The sequence below is a fragment of the Equus asinus genome, chromosome 15, assembly GCF_041296235.1.
Source record: "Equus asinus isolate D_3611 breed Donkey chromosome 15, EquAss-T2T_v2, whole genome shotgun sequence".
NCBI lineage: Eukaryota > Metazoa > Chordata > Mammalia > Perissodactyla > Equidae > Equus > Equus asinus.
The window spans coordinates 37149462-37172936 of record NC_091804.1 but is presented as its reverse complement, the minus strand read 5'-3'; the positions used below and the strand labels follow the sequence as shown (position 1 = coordinate 37172936).

The 23475-nt window shown below is 48.4% G+C and overlaps 1 protein-coding gene across 50 annotated transcripts in view; it reads left to right on the top strand.

Moving 5' to 3' along the window:
• ZMYND8 (zinc finger MYND-type containing 8) overlaps positions 1–23475 on the top strand; it is a 115659-nt gene that overhangs the window by 26164 nt on the left and 66020 nt on the right. For 23 of the 50 annotated variants that reach the window (XM_070486042.1, XM_070486034.1, XM_070486054.1 and 20 more), the window contains 4 exons: positions 9110–9258; positions 16911–17129; positions 20097–20210; positions 22763–22855. In XM_070486042.1, coding sequence (XP_070342143.1) covers positions 9110–9258; positions 16911–17129; positions 20097–20210; positions 22763–22855 — 575 coding nt within the window. Of the gene's footprint in view, positions 1–1814; positions 2069–3365; positions 3493–4742; positions 5326–9109; positions 9259–16910; positions 17130–20096; positions 20211–22762; positions 22856–23475 lie in introns of those variants that run through there. The other 27 variants (XM_070486029.1, XM_070486048.1, XM_070486061.1 and 24 more) reach the window with 10 other exon arrangements.

Sequence of the window (23475 nt, the reverse complement as noted above, 5' to 3'; positions counted from 1 at the left end):
TGCTTTACACTGTTCTCAACACCTGAGCCCCTTAACAGTGGCACCTGATTAATTCTGGGGCGTGTTTTGAGCTGCTCCTGGGTGCCCGGTGCTGGGGATGCAGACGCGGTCTCTGGCTAGGGCAGTGCCTGGCCCCTGGTGAGGGTTATATAAATATTGTTTTCATCCCTTTCCCCCGTAGCCACTTAGAAATGTCCTAGGTAGTTAAATATGTGACCGTGATCAGAAAGAATTCCTGCGCCCGCCTTTCTTTCACCCAGGTTCTATTTCTGGCCCTTTTCGCTTGGGTTTTGTTCCATGCCTGTCCATAAAGATGTGCTTCCTTTTTTATTCCGTCTTGCGGCTGCATCACGAGGTTTTGCACCTCAGTCCCCTATTGATGACACTGAAGTTGCTTCCCATCTTGGGTTCCATGAGGTGTGCTGTGATGCCATGCACGTCCATCTTCCTAACACTCCTGAGCCTGCAGGCCGCAGGGCACATTTTTAGAATCGCCCCACCGAGATCCGGGTGATGTTCAGCATCCTTTTGACCAGGGTAATTTGGGTCCGAAATCTGCTTCCCCAAAGGCACGTGATGAGGCAGCTGTAGAGGCCTCCCCGTCTTCTCTGGTGTGTTAGAGAATTTTCTTGTCTTCATTCAGGTGGCTTTTAGAGAGGCCAGACCCTGCCCAGGGCATGTGGGCAGGTTGCCTGGCTCCCAGCAGCCCTCTTCCTTCAGGTACCCCCTTCCCGAAGCCTCTTTCTTTCCCCTTTTCTTCTTCCAGCCCACTTCCCGGCTTCAGCTGCTGTTGGTGGAGTCCTCTTTTTGTTTCTGAGTTGGCCCTTGGATGCTGCAATTCCCCATTGCAATTTGAAAGCCCCCTGCCAGCACCTTCACTTTCTAGCCTGAGCTGGGCCGGGGGGTGGGGGTGGGGGGGGCGGGGGGGCGGGGCCCACCACGCCGAGTCCCTGCAGCCTCTATAAATAATGCAGACGGGCTTCAAGCTGCCAGAACCAGGTCCTGCGAACCCTCTGCTCAGCCATCAGCCAGCTATGACGTAAAGGCCCAAGGCAACCGGTTACTCCACATTTCATTCGTGGTGGTTTGGCAGAGTTCTAAGGGCCTTGAATATGTACACACGTCGGACACGGCCTTCTGGGCCTGGACCTGCTGAGGGGGTGGGTGGGGTGCTGTGGTTTCTTGTACGGAGCTGGGCCCTGCCTCCCCCTCTTTGTTAAAAATGGAAAGAGCTTAGCATTCTTGAACCAGGAAATTCCTGTTGAGAGGTTGTCGTTTTTCCAGAAGGCCTCATCCCGGCTGAGCGGGGGAGAAAGGGCTGCCCGGTTGCTGTGGCCTCTAGTAGTTGAGGGCTAACCAGTGAATTCATTTGTAAATCAGCCTCTTTTCCCTAGATTGGAGCAATTTCTGTCCTGCCAGGAGAGTTTGGAAGTTCACCTTTTACATATGAATGTGCCCTTTAATCACCCCTTTTTGCATTATTGGCAGAGACAGAGAGAGAGTGAAAGAGAGACACACACACGCGCACACACAGTATAATGGGAAGATGGTTTTCTCATTTCTGGGAGAGGCACGTCAGACCTAAAGATAATTTGAAAGTTATTAAAAAACTTAAAGCACCTTCCAAATGCAAACCACCACAGACCCCCTTGATAGTCACTCCGGCCGGCAGAAGAGCAGCAATTTGGTGTGTTTATTCACGTCCGGTGAAATAAATGGCTCTTCGGTGCAGTGCACTGAAAAATTTCAGCTTCGCCGAGCTGCTGTCTGTCGAGGGTGATAAATTAGAGCTGAAAGCCCCGGGGACATGAAGGCAGTCGCCCTGCCACACGCTGCCTGACTGCAGGGAGGCGAGGGCGTCCTTGCCCCGCTGGACAACCTCGTGCGTACAAGACCGGGGCTGGCCTGGTAAGTGGTGACTCTTAGCCTGTCCTCTTGGCTTCTTCCTCCTCCCCCTGGGAGAGGCCGCTGAGGATCCGGAAGCAGGAATGTCTGCCGTGTGTGAGCCTCTGTTCTCTTTAAAAAAGAGAGGCTAGGCCCTCTGAGCAGCAGAGTTTCTCAATGGCAGGTAAGCCCCTCTTCCCAGGGTCACCTGCCCCTCACTTGCTTTGCCTCCGATGTACCTGGCATTTCTGGTACAAGGACAGTTTCCCCAAGTTGAGGATGACCCTTTGTTCCACTGCCTCTTTCCACTTTGCCCCTCTTTCCTGGTCTGGTAAGAAGTTCACAGTCCCAGGCAGGAGACCTTCTAGAAGTCCGGCTCAGGCCCATGCAGCCCTTCTGGAGGAGGCTGGGGCAGGCCCAAGCCGGCCAGGCTGTAGCTTTGTCTCCCAGATCTGTGGGTCTGGGAGATGTTCACCGTGGGAGCAGACTCTTCGCTGGAGAGCTGTTTTGGGCCGCGTTCCTGGGGCTCGGGCATTCTCTGCTGGAAGAGAAGGGCTGCCCCTTCCCCATCCCCCATTCTTTTCTCAGTTCTGCTCTGGGCCGGGAGGAAATTCCGGGCTTTTGTTTCATTATGATGTAACTCCTGGCTGGAGAGGGCCCGAAGATTCCTGGGGAGGGGGGCCTGTGTGCGTACCTGCTCCGCGTCTTTGGGAGGAAACGCTTTGAAATGATTAACCGTGCTCAGGCGTTCGCTGCTTCTGGGAGAGCAGCGTGTGGCCGCGTTTGAAGTAGGCCATGGAGAGGGCTGGCAATTAGGCCGAGTGCTGTCTGCAGCGCGCCCGCCCCGGCCGGCACAGGCCTCTGCTTCTGAGCCTGCCTGCAGTCGCCCGAGGAAACTGGACTTCTCACGTCTGATCAAGATGGAGAAAGCCTGTCCCGGGCTGATTCTGGTCTCCGCTTTATATAGGCTGGCGTTTCCATAACTTTGAACTCGTGGCATGGACCTGTGCTCCTCCGAGAAGCCAGCTCTGGTGGGAGGAGGAGGAAGAGGAGAAGGAGGGACGATTGTGGGTTTAAAAAAAGAGCCACCGTTTATCGCGTGCTTACTTTTTGCCAGGTATAATGCTAAGAGCTTCACGTGAATAAGTCAGTCCTTCGATAACTCTACAAGATACCGTGATCTCTGTCTTACCGAGGAATGAGGCACAGAGAGGTTAAGTAGCTTCTTTAATGCCACACTGCTGGGTAGCAGAAGAGCTGGGTCCTGACCACTGTGGCACCCTGCCTGTGTTGTCTGTGACCCGGCCTGTCAGAGCGAGCAGCCCCGACTTCTGTGTAGGGTGACCAGCTTGTCCTGGTTTGTGCGAGACTGTCCATCTCCGGCCCTCCGACGGTTGGTCACCTTGCTTCTGTGGCCTGCTGTGCCTGTGTCAGCCTGTTGACCGAGGCTGCTTCTCATTCAGCGTCCAGCAGGCTCGCTGGTGAGCGACATCCTTAGGGAAGTTTAACACCCACAGAAACCCATCACGGGGCTGGTCCTCATGAGGAAGTGCCCAGCCTCTCTGCTGGGGCCCTTTCCCTCCCTGGAGCTGACGGTGCCCTGTCATGGTATGTCATTTCCTAGACTCTGCAGAGGGTGAGTGCTGTGACTCAGGCGCTGGGTGTGTGTAGGGGAGGCTGCCTGTGTGGCTTGGGCGGTGGGGCACTGGATGAGTTGGACAAGTGTTTGGGAGAGGAGATGGCTGCTGGGCCCCGCTCAGCCTATTTTGTGGTTCTGGTTCTGGCGCCACCATTGGAAGATTGGCAGGTGAACATGTGTCGTGGGGACTGCCTTTGAGAGCACGGCTTGCGTCATCAGCGAGTGACACAAACGATTTCCACCTTTCTCCCGATTCCCAGAGCTCCTGTTGAATTCCCCTACCACCACTGCGGTTGAGAAAGAAAACGGCAAAATGAGAGTGTCCTCTTGAAACGGAGACCCTGGATTAGGAAGTCGTCTTGCTGCAGAGCTGAGACAAGCCTCTCCCTGGCGTGAGGCCACTGGTGGGCCTGGGTTCGAATCCCAGCCCTGCCACTTGTGTGATCTTGGGCAGGTGACCCAGAGGGAAGGACTCCAGAGACATTTTGAGAGGGCCTAGTACATTGTATGTAATAAAAGAAAGTCTTCGCGGTTAATACCCATGGCTACGGAAAGCTCAGAGGCCAGGTTATCTTGAAGTAAGGTGTCCCTTAAGTCAAGGGACATCTAGGAAGGGCTGAACGGGATGATTTCCGGTGGTTCACAAGACAGAGCAAGGATGTCGTCACGTGCTTGCTTCCTAGCACCCAGCAGACTTTCCCATATTCAGATTTCAGTGAAATGTCACAAGGAGGGGAGAATGCTGCCACTTCCTGCTCCATGCCAAGCTGTTTTCCTGAGTCATTGCTCTGTCCCTTTCCTCTAGGCAGCCCCTCCCTCGCCCACATTAACTCCTTCAGAACCAGACTTATTTTGAGGGTAGGGTGGGAGGCTAAGGATCACTGGTGGGCCAACCCAGGAGAACTGGGGGTCCTGCTGCCTCGCACGGAGGTCTTTTCAGATCACGGGTGAACCATTTTTTGGGCGATTGTCTAGGGTAGCTGTTTGTCATGATTCCAAGTTTATAGATGAAATGCATTTAGCAATACGTCCTCGTCAGAATTAAGTCGTTAAAGAAGAAGAAAAAAAATCTTTGACTCCGCTTTCTGGAAAAGATCCTCAAGGCGGCTTTGTTACCATGACTACAGCAAGCTCCACACCCACCGTTCTATCACCACCAGTGGCCTAGCCCCCACTGGGGTGGGTAGGTTTTTAAGTCAGCATGCTGGCCCGCTATCTCGTCCCTCCGAAGTAGGCTGGATCCAGCCAGCATTTCCCAATTCTTCTCCCTAGGAGCCTTCATTGGAAGCCTCTGCTCTTGACAGCTGTGTCTCTTGTTCGGAACCTATTAAATTTCTACTCCTTGTGTCTGGCTGCTGAACTCTCCCCGACTCTGGAGGGGGAGTCGGTGTGTTTGTAACCCGGAACAGAATTGGGGTTTATGTTTCGCTGAGACTAGAAGGGTTGGAATCCTCTCGGTTTGGGGCAGCCTTGGGCTGGACCCCTCCTCTCGCCGAGCAGGACCCTGCTTCCCTCCTCTTTCCTGCTGGGTTTGGGCAGCACGCCCTCCCCAGCTGTCTCAGTTGCTTATGAGTGTATCCATTTCTAGTGACTTTTCCCCCTCTGTCCCATGGATTAAAGAATTTTAAAGTTAAAAGGGATTTCTTAAGATCCTCTGGCCCTGTGGGTGTTGATTTTTAGAGTTGTTGACACCGTGGAGAGGGTGAGGTGGGCTATGCCCCGTCTTCCCAGGAGATTGTGTCCACACACGGAAACCGCGCCCTGTGGATCGTGCGTCCCTGAAGCGCTTTCCTGGACTCCAGGTAAGAACTTGGGGTCTGGTTCCTTTCTCTGCCTCGCTTCCCATGTCACACATGTGGCCTTGAGGCTCTGAGCAGTAGGAGACCTCCCTGGGGTCCTCTCCTCTTTGGCTGTCTTCATTCTCTCACGTTGCCTCCATGCTTGGCTTCTGTGTCCTCAGTCTTGAGCCTGCCCCCCAGGTGGCCGTGAGGAAGCAGAGGAGACTGGCTCCCCAGGGTGGAGCAGGATTCTCCAGGCTTGAGAACTCGACTCCACGCCCCCCCCCCCGACCCCCACACCTGCACCCTGTAGCACCTCAAACCAGTGTGCGTCTGAGTCCCCTGGAGCACTTGTCAAACCATAGGTCACCGGGCCCTGCTCTGGAGCTTCTGATTCTGTAGCTCCGACGTGGAGCCTGAGGATGTGCATTTCTAGCAAATTCCTGGGTGATGCTGTTGCTGCTTGTAGCGGGGACCACACTTTGGGAGCCACTGTCCTGGCGGATCTCAGCCACGGGCGGATAGCTTAGACGGCCCAAGGAGGGGCTGGTGCCCTTTCTGGCCCGTGGGTGACTGGGTGTGGGCTGGCTGTGCCCTTCATCCCCCGTGCGCCATGTTCCAGCTCAGCGGTTCTTCAGGAGGCTGGTACCACTCCTCTGGGAGCGTTTGGGAAATACGTGGGGGCGCTTTTTGTTGTGGCAGTGTTTGAGAGTATTGATGGCGTTGGGTGGGAGGGTGCCGAGGTTGTCCTTATGTTGAGGAGGAACTGTCCTTTGCAGAAATCCGTAGCTTTCTCCTGAGAAACCTTAAAACGCGCTACTTGTTTTCTCCCGAACGTGCCCCCAACTTTCCCTTGGCATGTCTTTGCACATCTCCTTTGTTCTTCCAAAATCTACCCACAGACTGAGCAAAACATACAAAATCAAAACCTTTGCCCACTTGCTTTGAATTTTTGCCTGACCAGGACGCCATTTCTTCCAGGACGCAGCAGCCCCTTGCAGCCCCCAAAACCCTGTTCTTAAACACCTGTCCTCTGATTCTTTGAGCAGAGTTGCTTGGGTTTATCAGATCCACATGCACCAAACCCCAAACTCCCTGCTGCACTCACAAGCCCACGGTGATCAGCCCCAGCTTGTTTGTCTGGTGACATTTTTTATCCCTCATTTGCTCATTACTGGCTTTCGTTTGCACCTGCTGCTTTTCTATGTGAGACGGAACCTCTTAAATACCTCGTTTTAAAATTTTCTTTGGGCCTGGCCCAGTGGCGCAGTGGTTAAGTTCCCACATTCCGCTTCGGTGGCCCGGGATTCGCCGGTTCGGATCCTGGGTGCGGATATGGCATCGCTTGGCAAGCCATGCTGTGGTAGCCATCCCGTGGTAGCCATCCCACATATAAAGTAGAGGAAGATGGGCACGGATGTGAGCTCAGGGCCAGTCTTCCTGAGCAAAAAGAGGAAGATTGGCAGCAGTTAACTCAGGGCTAATCTTCCTCAAAAATAAAAAAAAAATTTCTTTATTTCAATAAAGTAGTACAGACATGTGAATGTACACAAGGGTACACAGTGGAAACTAATGCCCCCAGGTTCCCTTCCCAGAGGCAGCCACCAGTCCCCCTTTTGAGCTCTGCTGTATTTTTGTGCTCATCCAGGAATATGTTAGGCTTATGTGAACATGGATATATATAAAAAACATCCTTTTTTGGGGGAGTATGGTGGTCTGTTCGTGGTGCTATCCGTGCGTTTCTTTTTTAACCTGATGCGGAAGCTTGGGGAGCGTCACTTCGTGTGGAGGTGTCGCCTCGTTCTTAGTGACTGCAGAATATTCCACAGGATGGCTGTCGTGTGTTGTCAGACCCGTCCTCTCTCTGTGGGCATTGAAGTCGTTTCCAGTCTTAGGTACAGCATGCAGGGAGCAGATGAGTCATCTGGCATGTGCTTTGCTCCCCTGTGACTGCGTATTTAGAATGTGTTTCTAGGAGGAGGTTTCGGGGTTAGAGACCGTGTGGAGAAAGCCAGGGTTTTCGCGTGTGATGGCTGCGTGGAGCATCCCTGTGGGAATGAGAGGAGGCACTCTCCGGGGTACGTGTCAGTCCCACGCCGCGGCTTTCTCTAGTGGCTTTGCCCACTAACCAGCTGTCGTGTGCCTCTGGGCCAACCCTTTGGGCTCTCTGGGCCTCCGTTTTGATGGCTGTGGGATGTTCCCCCGAACTCTGGGGTCTGTTCTCCCTCAAGGTGCCTGTGGTTAGCATTTAATTGCCTCTCAGGGCCGTGTCTCAGGATTTTCCTGCCCAGGGAGACTGGAGAGTTCCATGGTGTGGAGTGGATTTTGCAAAAGCAGCTCATTGTCCTCCTTTGTGAGCGTGCTGGAAGATGCCCCGCCTTTCAGTCAACAGTCCACCACTGGGAGGCCTTGCACGCGACCCTATTGGACCCTGTTAATCTGCCCTGGCGGCTCTTGTCCGGACGCACAAGGATGGTGACACACGGTGCAGCCCGCGTGCTGGGACCTGCCTGAGAGTTAACCCTGGAGGAGGAATGTCGTCAGGCTATCTGGGAGATAGTCACCTTTCTGGATTCCTCACCCCATCCCATCACCTGTGCTTGCCCCTCTTCTGGTGCTTGTAGCTTTTGTTTCTCCGGATGTAAGTACGCCAGGCCGAGCCATGACATCCCTAAGCTAACCAGACAGCCGTCGAGCATGGAATGGAATCAAGTCCTGGCAGTTGAAGATTGGATGGTGGGGGAAGTAGATATGTGTTTAAATGAGATGCTGAGAGAATTAAAATAGAAAGGAGTGGATGGGCAAGAGTGGGGTAGGCGTACAAATGAGAATCAGTGAGAATGTAATTTGCGTGGATTTCTTTGAAGGAGAGTTGCAAGTACGATGAGTACCGGTGACGGGGCCATGAGCACTTTCTGGTGGGTGGGTACATTCTTCTTACATGGTTACACTTTGTTAGCCTGACAAACGCGAATAAATGTTACTGTGTTCCACAAAGAAGTGTGTTTGCTTTTGTTTTCTTGAAGCGTGTGGCCTTGGTCTATCTTTCGTGGTTTCTTGCTTTTGCCGTCAGGCACGGGTGTGGAGAAGAAATACTTCTTTGGGATAAGGACAGTACCAGTGCCTGTGTGAACACTCATGGCAGTTGGATCATGGCCTTGTCAACTGGGACACAGTAGGGAAGAGTGGGGATTGTGGCAAAATGGAGGGCACGTTCCCATCTCAATCTGAGCACCTGGTATTCAGATCTGCCTGGTGCCATAAGGCTCTGCAGGCCATGATGTATTTTTTTATGAGAAGCCAAAAATCTAGGGGATTATGTGAAGTCTCTTGATTTTTATATTTTATTTTATTTTATTTTATTTTTTTTAAAGATTTTATTTTTCCATTTTCTCCCCAAAGCCTTCTGGTACATAGTTGTGTATTGTTTAGTTGTGGGTCCTTCCAGTTGTGGCATGTGGGACACCACCTCAGCGTGGCCTGATGAGCGGTGCCATGTCCGCACCCAGAATCCAAACCAGTGAAACCCTGGGCTGCCAAAGTGGAGTGCACAAACTTAACCACTGGGCCACGGGGCCGGGCCCTTATTTTTATATTTTAAAATATAAAATGTTATGTAGGCCAAAGAAAGACTGTGTGGCTTCTGAGACAGGCAGTGAAAAGAGTGGGTAAGTGTTTTCCCGGGGAGGAATGCTAAAATGCTATTGGGTTTGGGAACAAAATGTGTTGTGTCCCGCACACACCCTCCCTGCGGGGTCTCGGCCTGCCTGCCTGCTTTAAAATATGTGGTCCTGTGTATCTCTTTCAGATCCTGGTTCCACAGAGAGAACAGCCCAGAAAAGAAAGTTCCCCAGCCCTCCACATTCTTCCAATGGCCACTCGCCACAGGACACGTCAACAAGCCCCATTAAAAAGAAAAAGAAACCCGGATTACTGAACAATAGCAATAAGGAGCAGGTAAACGGCCGCTGGGGATGGCGTCCACGCCAGCACGACAAAGGCTGTAGGGAAGCCTTCTGGCTCCCCCGGGGTTTCCTAGTAGCTCGAGTTCCTGGCATTTAGCAAGCTGCCTTTCTCCAGCTGTCATTTGCATAGGACAAAAAGGGCAGCTCAAAGGGGACCTGTGTAGACACTTCCAGGGGGTTTTCAGATCCGTTTGGGGGACAGGGCAGTGACCTAGATGGGATGAAGATACTGTGCATTAGGGTTTGGGGCTTTTCCTGGGATTTTTTCTTCATGCCTTAGGACTGTAGCCCTACATGGCCCGAGGATTTTCCCTCCTAGGCCATGGCCAGCAGGATGCTTCCGAGCTCGGCCTGGAGGTGGCTGCGTGGCTGAGACGTGCTCCCTTCCGGTCTCAGTTTTCTCATCTGTAAAATCAGAGGTTTAGGTCCGTGGAGAGGCAGCCGCTCTGCCTGCCCATTGCCCCCGGTCGCTTTTGGTGACTGGTCACCATGCCTTCTCATTGCCCTCGACACGGGCGGCAGACCCCACCCTCCCTGGGCAGCGAGGACCCGTCAACTAGATGTGAAAATCTGTTTGTCCTCTTGGATCTTGTCTAAGGAACCTTCTGGCTGTAAAATCCTCTGATGCAGGCTAAATGTGCTTCTGATTAAAAAAAAAAAGAGAGATGCTTTAGTGGACCATGAGGTCCAGTCTCCCAGTGCTGGAGGAGACGGGAGGCCCCAGTGGTTCGATGCCACCGCAGCAGGGCCTGCTTGGGACGTGTGCATCCATTTTGTGCGTTACGGAGAGCTGGAGTGGGCCCTGGGGATTCAGGTTGAATAAAACAAGATTGCAGCTTTCACGGGAAGAAACCTAGCAACAGTTAAATGCCCAGGACTGTGAGAGGGCACGTTTCTGTGCTCTAATCTATTTTCGTCCTCAAAATTACATAGCGAAATGCCAGCTCTGCTTTTGCTGTGTGGCTGTGGGCAAGTTAACCGCTCTGTGCCTAGTTTTCTCATCTCTTGAAATGGGAATAATGATACTGCCACTGATTTCACAGGGTTGTTGTGAAGATGAATTGAGCTGAATGACATAAATACTAATAATAGTAAAAATTAAGCCAGGCTCTACACTGAGTGTAATAATCACACAAACTATATGTGAAATAATTAAACACCAGTTTTAGAATTGTTCTAGGCCTGAGCTGTTCAGTAGGATAGCCACAGGCCACGTGTGGCCAATGAGGGCTTGCAAGTGGCAAATGTGACTGAGGAGCTGAATTTTTCATTTAATTTAACTTAAATGTAAGCAGCTGCCTGTGGCTGCCTGTAGCTCCCATGTTGGACTGTGTAGGTCTAATGGGTTGGGAATCCCATTATAGGAGAAAAAACTGATGGGTCCTAAATAAATTTCTGGGGGCATTGCAATTTAAACATACTGTCGTTGAAAACAGTACTGAAAGCAGTGCTTACAGTGTGCCACGTTCTGTTGTGAGCATTTTTCTGTGTTAATCTTAATGTTTATAATAACCCTTATAATTGTCTCCGTTTTACAAGTGAAAAAACCAGAGGTTCAGAGAGGTTAAGTTGCCTCCTCAAGGCTTCAGAGCAAGTGAGAAGCTGCATTTGAGCTTAGGTCTGCCTGTCTGGCTTGATGCCAGTGACAACCCACCCCTGTCACCCAGGAGCCGTCCAATAGCTGTTGGGATTGAAGACTAAGAAAGAAACTTTCAGGCCACAAATAATCCGCAAATCTTCACTCTGCCAGTTAATTCACCTTCCTGGGCAGACCCTTGTCTTGCTTACTTATTGGTAACAACCAGTAAGCGTGAAGCAGATATTGCCCCCTGTGTGTAGAAAGTCTTTTATTTCCCTCCCCTCTGTGTGTGTGTGTGTGCACACATGCTTTGTGAGTTCCTGCCTGTCCTTTAAGAGTTGGCTCACCTCTCTTTCTGGAAGCTGATCAACGTGGGCAGTCCAGGTGTTTTCTCTCCCTTCCCCATCCGTGTGATAATACCGTTTCCGTAACACTTAAGCCTCATGACCACAGTGATGTGTTTGTAAATCTGTGTCCCCCTCTGGACTGGGAGCCTCAGACAGTGGCCAGTGTCTGGCGGCTGCTGTCGCCCCAGAGTTTGACACGTGGTGGGAGCTCCTGAGTGTAGACCGCACTCTGGGCGTGGAACATGGCAGAGCGTGGTGACCCAGCACAGGGCGTGTTTATGCTCCTGAACAGTCATCTTCAGTGTTGATAGAAGAGTTTACAGGACTGTGGCACTGGAGGAAACGTGTTCCAGACCTGAGGCCTGGCTCTTGCCAGCCCCACCGCATCTGGGGAACTTGCTCTGTGACTTTGTCAGTTGCTGTCTCATCTCTGAGGTTCAGTTATCTTGTAAAATAGTGGTTTGGACGAGGAACACTGTAAGGTGGATTGTCGGTTTTTTTTTCAGATCGAAAACTCCGTGGGGCTGAACAGCCACAAGTTGGCAAAGGAGAAATAGCCTTAACTGTAAAAAAAAAAAAAAAAAAGAGTATTCTGACCCTTGACTCCATGGTTCATTCTAGCGTGTAATGTTTACGGAGTAGGGGCAACTCCCTCCTCCCCGTCTGCCTTCCTAAGGGGAACAAAATCCCCTCAAAATTCTTCTGGACACTTCCTTTTTCTTCTTTTTTTCTTTTAGAATTAAAGAATTAAAAAATTATGGAATTAAAAGCAAATTGTAGGTCTGCACATGCTGGGTTTTACCATCATAATATAGTCACCAACATTTTTTTTTTAAAGATTTTATTTTTTCTTTTTCTCCCCAAAGCCCCCCGGTACATAGTTGTATATTTTTAGTTGTGGCATGTGGGGCGCCGCCTCGGCATGGCCTGATGAGCAGTGCCATGTCCGCACCCAGGAGCCCAACTGGCAAATCCCTGGGCGGCCAAAGCGGAGCACTCGAACTTAACCACTCGGCCACGGGGCCGGCCCCTCACCCATTTTTCATGTCTTGGGAATTTAATACTTTTAGGAGAGTTTTAAGAACCACTTTTAAACACACTTTATTTTTAGGGGAAAAAGTATTCTAAGATTTATAATTAATATTTAAAGCCTTTTGGTCATGGTGTCACCCCTTAGGAAAGGTTTGAAAACATGTAGGTGCTTTCTCTTGCGAGCGGTGGTGGTGGTGGCGGCGGGGACACCTCACAGCCTAGAAGGACACTCCTTGTATTTTGTGGATGAGAGTCAGGTTGCCAAACACCCTGCAGTAGATGGGGCAAGAAACATCTTGTCCTCAAATGACCTTAGGGCCTTTACTAAAAAGTATGACTCTCCTCTTTGCTTCCTGGGGGTATTTGAATTCCAAGAGTCCTTTTGGAAGATTCTCTCTTTGTTTTTTTTTTCCTGCTCATCAAAGGATTGAGAAATAATCTGTTAACCTGAATGGGTTTGGGTATACCTTTGACTAAACATGGCAAAGAAGTCATGGGGCCCCTCATGACCTCCTCTGGGTACAGGGTGTACACATACCGTAAATGGGTGGCCTAGGACTTATTTTGTTGAGCCCATGCATTGTCTTAAAAACTGGGGCGTTTCACAGAAGTCCTTTGTTGGGCCCGGGCAGTGTATTGACAGTTGAGATAGTTCGGGGGGCAGCAGGTTGGCCGGCATCTCCCTGAGATCAGGCAGCACTGGTGGCATGTGTCCACCCAGCTGCCTTGGTCACTGGAGCTGAGTGGGGCTGCCCCCTTAAGACGGGCATGAACTCTGCCCCTCCCTGCTGTTTCGCCAGCTTTGGGGCTGAATGCCAGTGCCTTCCTCACCCTCCAGGCCTGGACAGGTCTTCTTAGAGACATGTTTTGCCAGGACCCATGGTTTTTATCAGATGGCACGGGGACAAAAGCTGGAGCAAGATCTATTTTTATTCATGTATGTTACCTACGTGGCCCTGTAGGAATTTGAGTTTGTGGTTCCCCCGTCCCCAGCACGTGTGCCCTGTGCTCCCACACAGTCAGAGCGCTCATTCTCCGGGTTACACAGACCAGGTGGTGGCAGACTACAGCCTTGTGGGCCAGATGTGCCCCGGAGCCTGTTTTTGTAAATAAAGTTTTATTGGCACACAGCCACATTAATACAATGACATATTGTCTCTGGTTCCTTTTGCACGGCAGTGGCAGGCCTGAGTCCTGGCGATAGAGACCACGTGACTGACTGACTCGTATATTTATAGAACACTTTATAGAAAAAGCTTCTGGTATAGACTGGGCTATTCCAGAAGTGAATAATCAAGCCTGTCTATTTTCTTGTTAAGCCGACCTGTGGAAGAAGCAGGGAAATAAGCACATTTGCTCACGCAGCCTGCAATTATCCTGGAATAACACAGGTTGCAACCCGCTTGCTTTACCAGCTGGTTACACACCTTATACATGTGGGGGCGAAAAAATCATAACTCATTTTACCTGAAATGATTTGCTCTTTCTTTTTTAAATATTCCATATTTGTTATCAGCTGCTTTTTAGGGAGTAGGAAGCACAAGGAGCAGATAAGGCCAGTGTCTGGTTGACAAGGAGGTTACCCGGCAGCTGGTTCTCAGTTCTCAGCCGCAGCGGCGGCCGAAGGGAAGGGTGGAATCTCCTGAAAAGGGTCTGGGGCAGCCTGGCTCAGCCCTGGTGCTCCTCCCAGGAACGCCCACCCCACCAGGATGGGCTGTGGCAGGACCGTGGGGGAAACTGAACTTCTGAAGTGGCAGAACCCCCGCTCCTATTGAAAAGGACCTGGGTTGCCAGCTCGGGAGATGAGCTGTCGTATTTGATTCTCCCAGTTTCGTTTACATCTTAACGACTCTTCCTGTCCTGTTATTAATTTCCTGAAAGGGAGTCAGGCACTGGAATATGGCTCACTGCCATCCTGCAGAAGCCACAGAACCATCCTGGAAGACCCTGCGAGCTTAGAAATAGTTCTGCCTGCCCGATAGGTGTGGTTTACCTTTCAATAGGAGTTTCTCTTCTCCTCTTCACCTCCCGCCCCCTCTTCCTCTTCCTCCCCCTCTTCACCTCCCTCCCCCTCTTCCTCTTCCTCCCCCTCCCCCCTTCCTCCTTCTCTTCCTCTACCAAGCCCCCCTCCCTCCAAAGAACCTCAACCATTTTCCTAGGCAGATAGACCCTCTACGTTTGTGGCTTTCAACTAAAGGCAGTGTTGCCCCCCAAGGGACATTAGGCAATATCTGGAGAGATTTTTGGTTGTCAGAGTTTTGTGCATGGGGGTGCTACCAGCCTCTAGCCGAGGAAGCTGCTACACCTCCTACAGTGCACAGGACAGCTCCCACAATGAGGAATTTTCTGGCCCAAACGTCCTCAGTGCCAAGGTTGAGAACCCTGCTCGAGATGCTGGTCTCTGTTCACATGCCCTTCCGTTATGTTTCTGGCTTTTTTTTTTTTTTTCTTAAAGATTTTATTTTTTCCCCTTTCTCCCAAAGCCCCCCGGTACATAGCCGTACACTTCAGTTGTGGGTCCTTCTGGCTGTGGCATGTGGGACGCTGCAACATGGCCTGATGAGTGGCGCCATGTCCAAGCCCAGGACTCGAACCGGCGAAATCCCTGGCCGACAAAGCGGAGCACGTGAACTTAACCACTCAGCCATGGGGCCAGCCCCTCTGGCTGTCTTTTTAATTTTCAGATTTTTCCCTCCAGCATTTTGCATTAAGCAGAAGTTATTTTGAACTACAGAGAGCGTTCTCTGAGGGGGTCCCTTAATCATCAGAATCTCTTCTGCATCCAGCATTATGTTATATGGGGCATAGGGACATGAGAAAGGGCTGGGAGACCCAGGTTTGAGGCCTTGCTCTGGGCCTGGGGATCAGATAAGTCTTTTTAACCTAGTCTTTTCATCTGTCAAGTAAGACTAGGGCTATGTACTCTGAGTACCTCTCTGGGTGGCTGTGAGGGTAAGATGAAGATGGTGTGTGTCACAGTATATTGAAAAACGTAACATGGAAAGAATATTTTAACAATGATGTCACCCTCTGGAAACCAAGCAGAGTGCTCTATCTTAAACATTGTACTGAAAGAGGGAAATAACTGGGCTCAAGAATTATGCAATCACTCTTAAAAGTCTTAGTTATTTTCTTAGTAGAAATGAAAATGGGGAGGCTTGAAAGGATTGGTTAACAAGATCTGTTAAATAAGCGTCTGTGGGGCTCTTTCTCAAGGAGTGTGGAAATAGCAGGCATTGTGAGAACATTCAAACCTCGTAGTAAGAACCAGGAACGAGGAGTCATGAACGCCTGCAATCTTGGCCACTCTTTGCCGTTATCCTGGGGGTCCTAGCCATTAAAATAAGGAAAAAAGAAAAGTAACGTAAAAATATTAGACATGAACACATGAAACTGATGTTAATTTGACATGATAAGATTTTTAATCAAGAAACTATTAGAACTGTTTATATATGAGGTCAGTATTAAAAATCTCACAGCATTTCTATGTACCAACAATAACTATTTAGAAAATATAATAGAAAAAGATCCCATTCACAGTATCAACAAAAATTACGCAGTCTCTAACCAATATATAAGATCTTTTTGGAGGAAATTGTAATGTTTTACTGAAGGACGGGGAAAAAAAACCTTGTTCTACAAGGAAGTTTGTTCAAAGGTAGGTCGTGTGGTTGTAGCTGAGCTGTAATCCGTGGAATCGAGGCCCAGAGTGGGTTGAGTAGCTCTCTCAAGGTCACACAGCCAGTTGCCAGGTCATTTTGACTTCCTCGTGTTTCCAAGCGGGGTTTCTTATTGATTTCTGATAGACATTTCCCTAATGAGTTTCTTCTGAGTGATTGTATGTGTTGCAGTGTGCCTTTGCTGGATTTCTACAAAGTATCGTTAGGGAAACATTTCTGCCAATATTTTGGGATAGGAAGGGGTCTGGCTCCCATGAGTTGGCCACCCATCGAATCTTTCTGCCGTTGTTGGTTCTCAACAGGAGGTGGGGCTCCTCTGTAAACACGAGGATCTGCTGTGGCTGAGAATCCCGGCTTTAGGAAGCCTCTTGTGCTCATACGTACTTTATGCATTGAGGGTAGATGACCATCTTTTGGTGACTCAGGTCCGGTTGATCCGCTCTCCACTTGCATGCTGTTGAAAGAATCCCAGGGCAAGTGCCGTGCTTCTGTTGGCTTTGTACGTTTAGACTTCTGCACGTTGGGCCCTTAACTGTATTAGCAATATTAGTAATGGTGGCACTGTGTTGAATGCGTCCATTATGTCATCCCGTTCAATCCCAACCACAATCCCACGAAGTTAGGTGTTGTCACCCCCATTTTACAGATGAGAAAATTGAAGCTGAGAGGTTGAGCGACTTGCCTGGGGTCACCCAGCTCGTAGAGTTGAGACCTGAACCCAGGGATGCCTGGTTCGCGGCCATCGTGCTATTCTGCCAGGGCTGCCTGTTAACTCTTAGACACCAGCTTTTCCATCCATGGCCTCTTCAAATAGAAGAAAGAAAAATCTCTTACTATCTAACAACCTGCAAACTCTGTGTTTTAGTAGAGTCCCCCAAGATGGCTTTGTAATGAATGTTGAAATGCTGTAATTTTCTTTTGTTGTTATTGATGTATTTGTTCAAATTCCTTTTGAGAATGCACATTTGTTTTGAAACCGAACCTGTCTTTCTTGCCTACATTTCAGTCAGAACTAAGACATGGTCCGTTTTACTATATGAAGCAGCCACTCACCACAGACCCTGTTGATGTTGTACCGCAGGATGGGCGAAATGATTTCTACTGCTGGGTTTGTCACCGGGAAGGCCAAGTCCTTTGCTGTGAGCTCTGTCCCCGGGTTTATCACGCTAAGTGTCTGAGACTGACATCGGAACCAGAGGGGGACTGGTTTTGTCCCGAATGTGAGGTTAGTTCTTGATGACTGAATGCATTATTCGCCTTGTTTCCTCTCCTTTCTCTCTCTTCCTTTTATTTTTAATCTTTCAAATAATCCAGATATAGGGAAAAGCGAAATTTCTTGCCTCGACCTGCTTTATCCTGTTCACCTCCTCTTGGACCGACATTCAGCACTGCGGCTCTCAGGAACACAGTCACACAGAATGTTCTTTTCGGTTCTTCGTGGGTCTTGGGGTCACTTTGAGATCTGCAGCCTTCTCTGATTCTCCTGTGATGAACATTTCAGAAGTTTCCTTATGAACCTTGAACAGTGCACATATTTTGAAAAGACCTCACGCTGCCTTTTGCTTTCTTGGATCTCGTCTCCGCCTGCGTCATTGAAGCCTCGTCGGTAGCCAAGCTGGGAAGACTGGTTGTGGTGGTCTGTTCTGAGTGGTTGCCATCTGATGCTCTCATTCGTGGAACAGCTCTTTCTCAAGTGCCTGTTAGGTGCTCGGGAGTCGACAGAGAACAAAAAGAAGCATGAATCACATATCTCTCTTCAGGAGAAAAGGGCAAAAACCCAAATAAATGAAATTATATACAGCGTGTTAGAAGAAGAGTGTTCTCTTAGGAGAAGAGAAAATGAATTGAACATGAAGAATAGGGAGTGAGGGACGTGCAGGGTGTTTCCTTTTTAAGTGAAGAGGTCCAGGAATGCCTCGCTAAAATGTGAGGAGGACCTGAACAAGGGGAGGAGGGAGCCACGCGGCCATGGGGAAGACCTTCCGGGTGGAGGGAGCTGCGAGTACGGACCCCCGAGCAGAAGCACAGGGACAGTGACCGGAATGGGTGTAGCCTAAACACTCTTCATTAAACCAGTTATTGCGGCTTCCACGATTCTGAGCTGTCTTCTCTTCTGGCTGACTCCCAACTACGATGCTTCTGCAAATGTTGAGAATAAGAATGTCACCTACAGAATAATTTAATGTGGAATGTCACTTGGATTCAAAGGTATATTGGAATTAGATCTCAAACGAGGAAGCTTTCTGTGTGTGAAATGGAAAGCTCTCCCAGATGTCTTTAGTGGGAAGAAAGCAAGCTATAGGATAGCGTCTGTGGCATCGCCTTTGTGTAGAGAAAGGAGAAAAATAAGAACTATGTGGAAAGAAATTAGACATCAGATCAATGTGATGATGACATTTGAATGGTGTTCTGCTGCTAAAATCACAAAAGATGGCTGCTGCTTCTCTCTGGGACTCTAGATGGAGAGATGTGTAGGACACGCTTTGCCCAGCAATGCCCTCTTGTTCAGAGCCTGACCTCATTCTGCTTCATTTCGTGTGGGAACTAGAGCCTTCATTTATTTCCTTTTGTCTTGACCAACCCTTCCCAGTTATTTAATAACTTTGGGAAAAAGATAGTGGCTCAGATAGGATGCTTTTGCTGCAAGTAATAGATCTTGATGAAAGGCGATTGAAACAATAGGGGTTTATTATCATGTGTAGAGAGGACCCAGAGGCAGGGCCAGGCTAGAGTTCTTTCAAAGCTCGACTCTTTCCATTTCATTGTTAGGGCGATGTGTTCCTCATGGCTGTAAGATGGCTGCTGGGGGTTTTATCACGAGTGGCTGAACAAAAATCTTCCTGAGAGAACAGCGTTGTCTCCTCACTTCCCTTTTTGTTGAGCAGAAGGACTTAGCCCGTTGGCCTCCAGCTGACTTGCCCTTGGGCTCATTGGTGGGGATTGGATCACGAGTCCCGAGGCGAAAAAGGCTTGAAAATGCTTGTCTGGCACTTTTAGTCTATATTGTGGGAACCAGGCACTGCCAGCCAGGAAGAAGGGGTCGGGGGTGGAGGGAGAGGAGGTGAATGACAGTTGAGCAGGCGAGCCAAGTGTCTGCCACGGATAGTTACCTGGAAACAGACTGAAATTCAAACAAGCAGATGTCTCCGTCTGAGATTTAGAGCCCCGAATTTCTTCCAGGGGTGAATTGGGGAGCCTGTCAACTGGGAGACTACTCTTTCAGGCTCTGGTGGCTAAGCCATTAGACACGGGCGTCGTGTACTGTTCTCAGCGTCTGAGTGCCTCTCGTGTTGCCCTTTTCCTCGACAACCAATCAGATACGTCTGCAAATTCCTTTTGGAGGATCCAGAGATAACGAAGAAAGGAAACTCAATCCAAGTTAATTGGAGAAAACTTTTCTCAGCTCTTGCTACACAGATGGTTAAAGAGTTTCCTGACATCGTCAAAATTTGCTATTTTTGTTGTTGCTGCTACATAAAGATTCTGAGCCTCTGAGATTCAGTATCAGATTTACATAGCAGAATCCGGTTTCAGATATTTCTCTGGGGCTCTTCTTTGAGAGGACTTTGCCTTACAAAATGACATTTATGCCCATGGAGATAGACAGCTAGACTACGCTTCTCATGTAGGTTTCCAGAATGTCCTGAGTGGGTTCATATCCGTGGTGACAGAGAATGAAGTCATACTTATTATTAGTCTCCTAGCATCCTTTGGATTCTTTCTACAGGGAAGACTGTCCCTTCCATCAGTGATGATGTTGAGTTAATGCCCTGTCAGTTTCCGGAAAGATAGCCCAGAACCTTAAGAGGATCAAGTCAAGTGGCTGATTCATTGTGGGAAGAGATTACCCTGAAGCCATCAGTGGCCTTTCCTTTTATATCCCATTCTTGAAACCTAAGGTTATAATAATGACGATTTTTTAGTTCCTTGCCTACCCACACCTTTTTCAGATTATGTCATCTTCGTGAGCTAAACATACTTCTTAATAAGGTAATCAATGAACTGGTGTGCTTTCCAGTTTTTATCCGCTGATCCAGTACATAGTCAAGTAGATTGGAGTGAAACAACTTGTCTAATTTAGATGGAAATTATTTTTTGTGTGTAAGCTTACTGGAAAATTAGGAAAGGGAAATAAGTACACGGATAGTGACTTTCTTTCTAACTGGACGTTTCTGTGATTCTTGACTTGTAGAAGATTACAGTGGCAGAATGCATCGAGACCCAGAGTAAAGCCATGACAATGCTCACCATCGAACAGTTGTCCTACCTGCTCAAGTTTGCCATTCAGAAAATGAAACAGCCAGGGGTAAGAAGGAAGTTCCTCTTGGTATAAATGTACATGGAAATAGTGACATTTCTTTTGGTCTGTTAACATTCTTGTTCCGTGTAGCCTCAGCCTTAGCCTGTGCCTACTCTTTGGTCCTTCTTATGTGCCTGAATTCAGATATCTGTAAATTAAACATAAGATATGATGACGTTCCGTTAACTCTATGGTGAGTGCTCTGTGTCCCCGAGGAGCTGAGTCAGAAAATGACATAGAGTAGAAAGCTGATGGCGATTTAAAATTCTGACTGGTTGTGAAGTGAAACCTCATACCCTGTTGGGGGAAGGGGCAGTTTTGTGCTCTTTCCCATGGGAGTTAGTAAATTCCATTTTAATGAGAAAGCTGATTATAACCCAGTTTATTTATAATCAAAGTCTGCTGATGGAAACTTCGAGTAAAACTGAACTGGTGAGATCCCATAAAGGGTGAGAATTTGCGTAGTTCCTTCAGCTGTGAAAGGGGATTTGATGGGCAGCCTTCACCCCTTAAGAAGAATCCGAATGCGAGGGTAGGGCTGCCCCCTTCAGCTGGCAAGCCGTGCACTTCACCGTGATTTCCCTCCCAGGCAGCCCAGTCACGAAATCACAGCCATGGTGGTTTTCGTTTTTGTGGCAATTTTCAGGAAGATGGCAGCAAAATACCTTGGCAGTAAAAATAAAATGTTATGACAGTATAGTCAACATATTATGACATTTTTCCTACAGAAACTGGAGGGGTAGGCTTCTCCTTTTCTGATTTGCACGGAGGCACCATATGGGCTAGTGGTGACCCTTTGGGAAATTCTTCATCATTTGCTTTCTAAGTCAAATGAATAGACAGAAATGTAGAATCTCAGGGCAGTTAGTAGCTTCATTTCCATTTAGTGATTTAATTTCCTTAAAGAAACAAGCTTTAGTTTTGAGATTATATTCTGAAATTTGATATCATGATGAAAAAAAAGCCAGCGTGCCAACTGGGTGTTGCTAAATTGGGAGTCTGTTTGTGTCTTTAACAGAATCTCAGTCAGTGGGAGCAAAAGTGTATAGCCTCAGTTTGGTTAAAACAAAAATTACAATTTTTTTTACTGTGGGGTCATTTTGGTGTTGAGCGATAAAGAATTATTTCCTGTTTTTGATAGTCGCCAGCAGCTAGCACTTAGCCTGTTGACAAAAAGAATATACACGTAGTCTGGTCCACACTGCAGAATTATAAAGCAAAAGGAAAAAATCAAAGAAGGCATTAATTTCTCATATAAATTGATAGGAAATCAACCGGGGCAGAAAGTTGTGGATTTTGTTGAAGCATCTTTTTAACTTAAAATGGCCACACTTTCATGCTGGATGAAAGAAGGCTCTGATGACGGTACGTGGTGACCCCGTCAAATGCCTTGCTTGAGTATAATTTGAAGTTTAATTAAATCTTCTAGATATTTTTATTGATAAGTGAACACCACCCATCAAGAGACCAGGCCTTGCATTTTGAGCTTGTTCAAGTAGGACTTAAGAACATGGATCCAGGGGCCCAGCCCCGTGGCCGAGTGGTTAAGTTTGTGTGCCCCGCTTTGGCGGCCCGGGGTTTTACCGGTTTGGATCTTGGGTTCGGACATGGCACCGCTCATCATGCCATGCAGAGGCGGCGTCCTACATAGCAGAACTAGAAGGGCTTACAACTAGAATATACAACTATGTACTGGGGGCCTGTGGGGAGAGGGAGGAAAGGAAAAAAACAAAACAAAACTAAACTAAAACCATGGATCCAAATGAAAACATTTTACACAGTCCCTGTGTTGAAGGTAATTTGCCTTCTCAAAGGAAGAGGAAAATCTCACTGTCTAAAATTTTTCCCCATGGGGTAAATTGTCTTGGCACTTAGCGGAACTTTACTTGCTGTGTCATCTCTAGAAGGAGCCAAATTTCACCCTCAGTCGGCTTTGATTACGGGCGTTTGCAGTGTAAATAAGGCTCGTTCAGAGTTCGGGTCTAAAGTGATGGATAGTGTTTTATTCTTGTTCATCTTCATGTAAGAGGACAGGACCTGTTGTTTGGATATTTATTGAAAACAAAACAAATAAAACCAGAATACCCCCATGATTATTGATAACCAGGCTGAATTAGAAGGTGATTCAATCTGGAGCTCCCCAAGGTCATTCTTTTTCTTTTTCTTTTTTTCTTTTTGCAAGGAAGATTGGTGCTGAGCTAACATCTGTTACCAATCTTCCTCTTTTTGCTTGAGGAAGATTGTTGCTAACATTTGTGCCAATCTTCCTCTATTTTATATGTGGGAAGCCGCCACAGTGTGGCTTGATGAGTGGTATGTTAGGTCTATGCCTGGTTTCTGAACCCACGACCCCAGGTTGCCAAAGCGGGGCACGTGAACTTAACCACTGCACCACCAGGCCGGCTCCCCCAGGGTCATTCTTTTTTGGAAACCTTTAGAACTGGATTGTCTGAAAAGTGGTCTCCATTTCTCCAGTATTTTGTTGGTATTAACACCTTGTCTTGCATAGTAATGATGGGTTTGTGCCTGTGTGTGTGCATCTTTTCTCTCTTTTATAGACAGATGCGTTCCAGAAGCCTGTTCCCTTGGAACAGCATCCCGACTACGCGGAGTACATCTTCCATCCCATGGACCTTTGTACCTTGGAAAAGGTTGGCCTCCATCGAGGAGCCCACAATTGTCGAGATGCCTAAAGACCCTCTCTCACTTCCTCTGCCCCATCTCAAGTTAGATGGTTTCTCTGCCTTTCCCCTGCACCATTTTCATTTGGATGGAAGGACTCTTGACCCCTTTCTCCTGTAACATTCTTCCGAGGATTGCAATGGAGAGTTGGAATCCACTGCTTGGCTCCACTTACTGCTAGTGATTCCAGCTTTTTACCTGAAAAAGTTGTAGCTTCTAAGAATTAGGGATTTGATTGATTTGAGCCTTACCTCCTCTTCTCTTTCTTCTGGAGGTGCTAATGAGAGCAGCAGGAAGGAAGATGAGAAAATGAAGTATCTGGGACACCTCCAGATTAGTAATAAAGATGTGGCTTAGGCTACTGATAAGGATATTTCTTTAATGCTTGAAGGTGTTTTAAAAACTCATGCTAAAATTCCACGCTGAAAGTTTGCACTTGTAACCCTTCAGATTGTGCATGTCGTCCTGGTGCCAGTTTTCAAATTGTTGGCATCAAAACGTGGATCGAGAAAATCGTGGATGAGGAGAAAACATTATTTCCTATTGTCTGCACGGATGACCCCTGAACAGTAAATCTGACCTGCTTTGG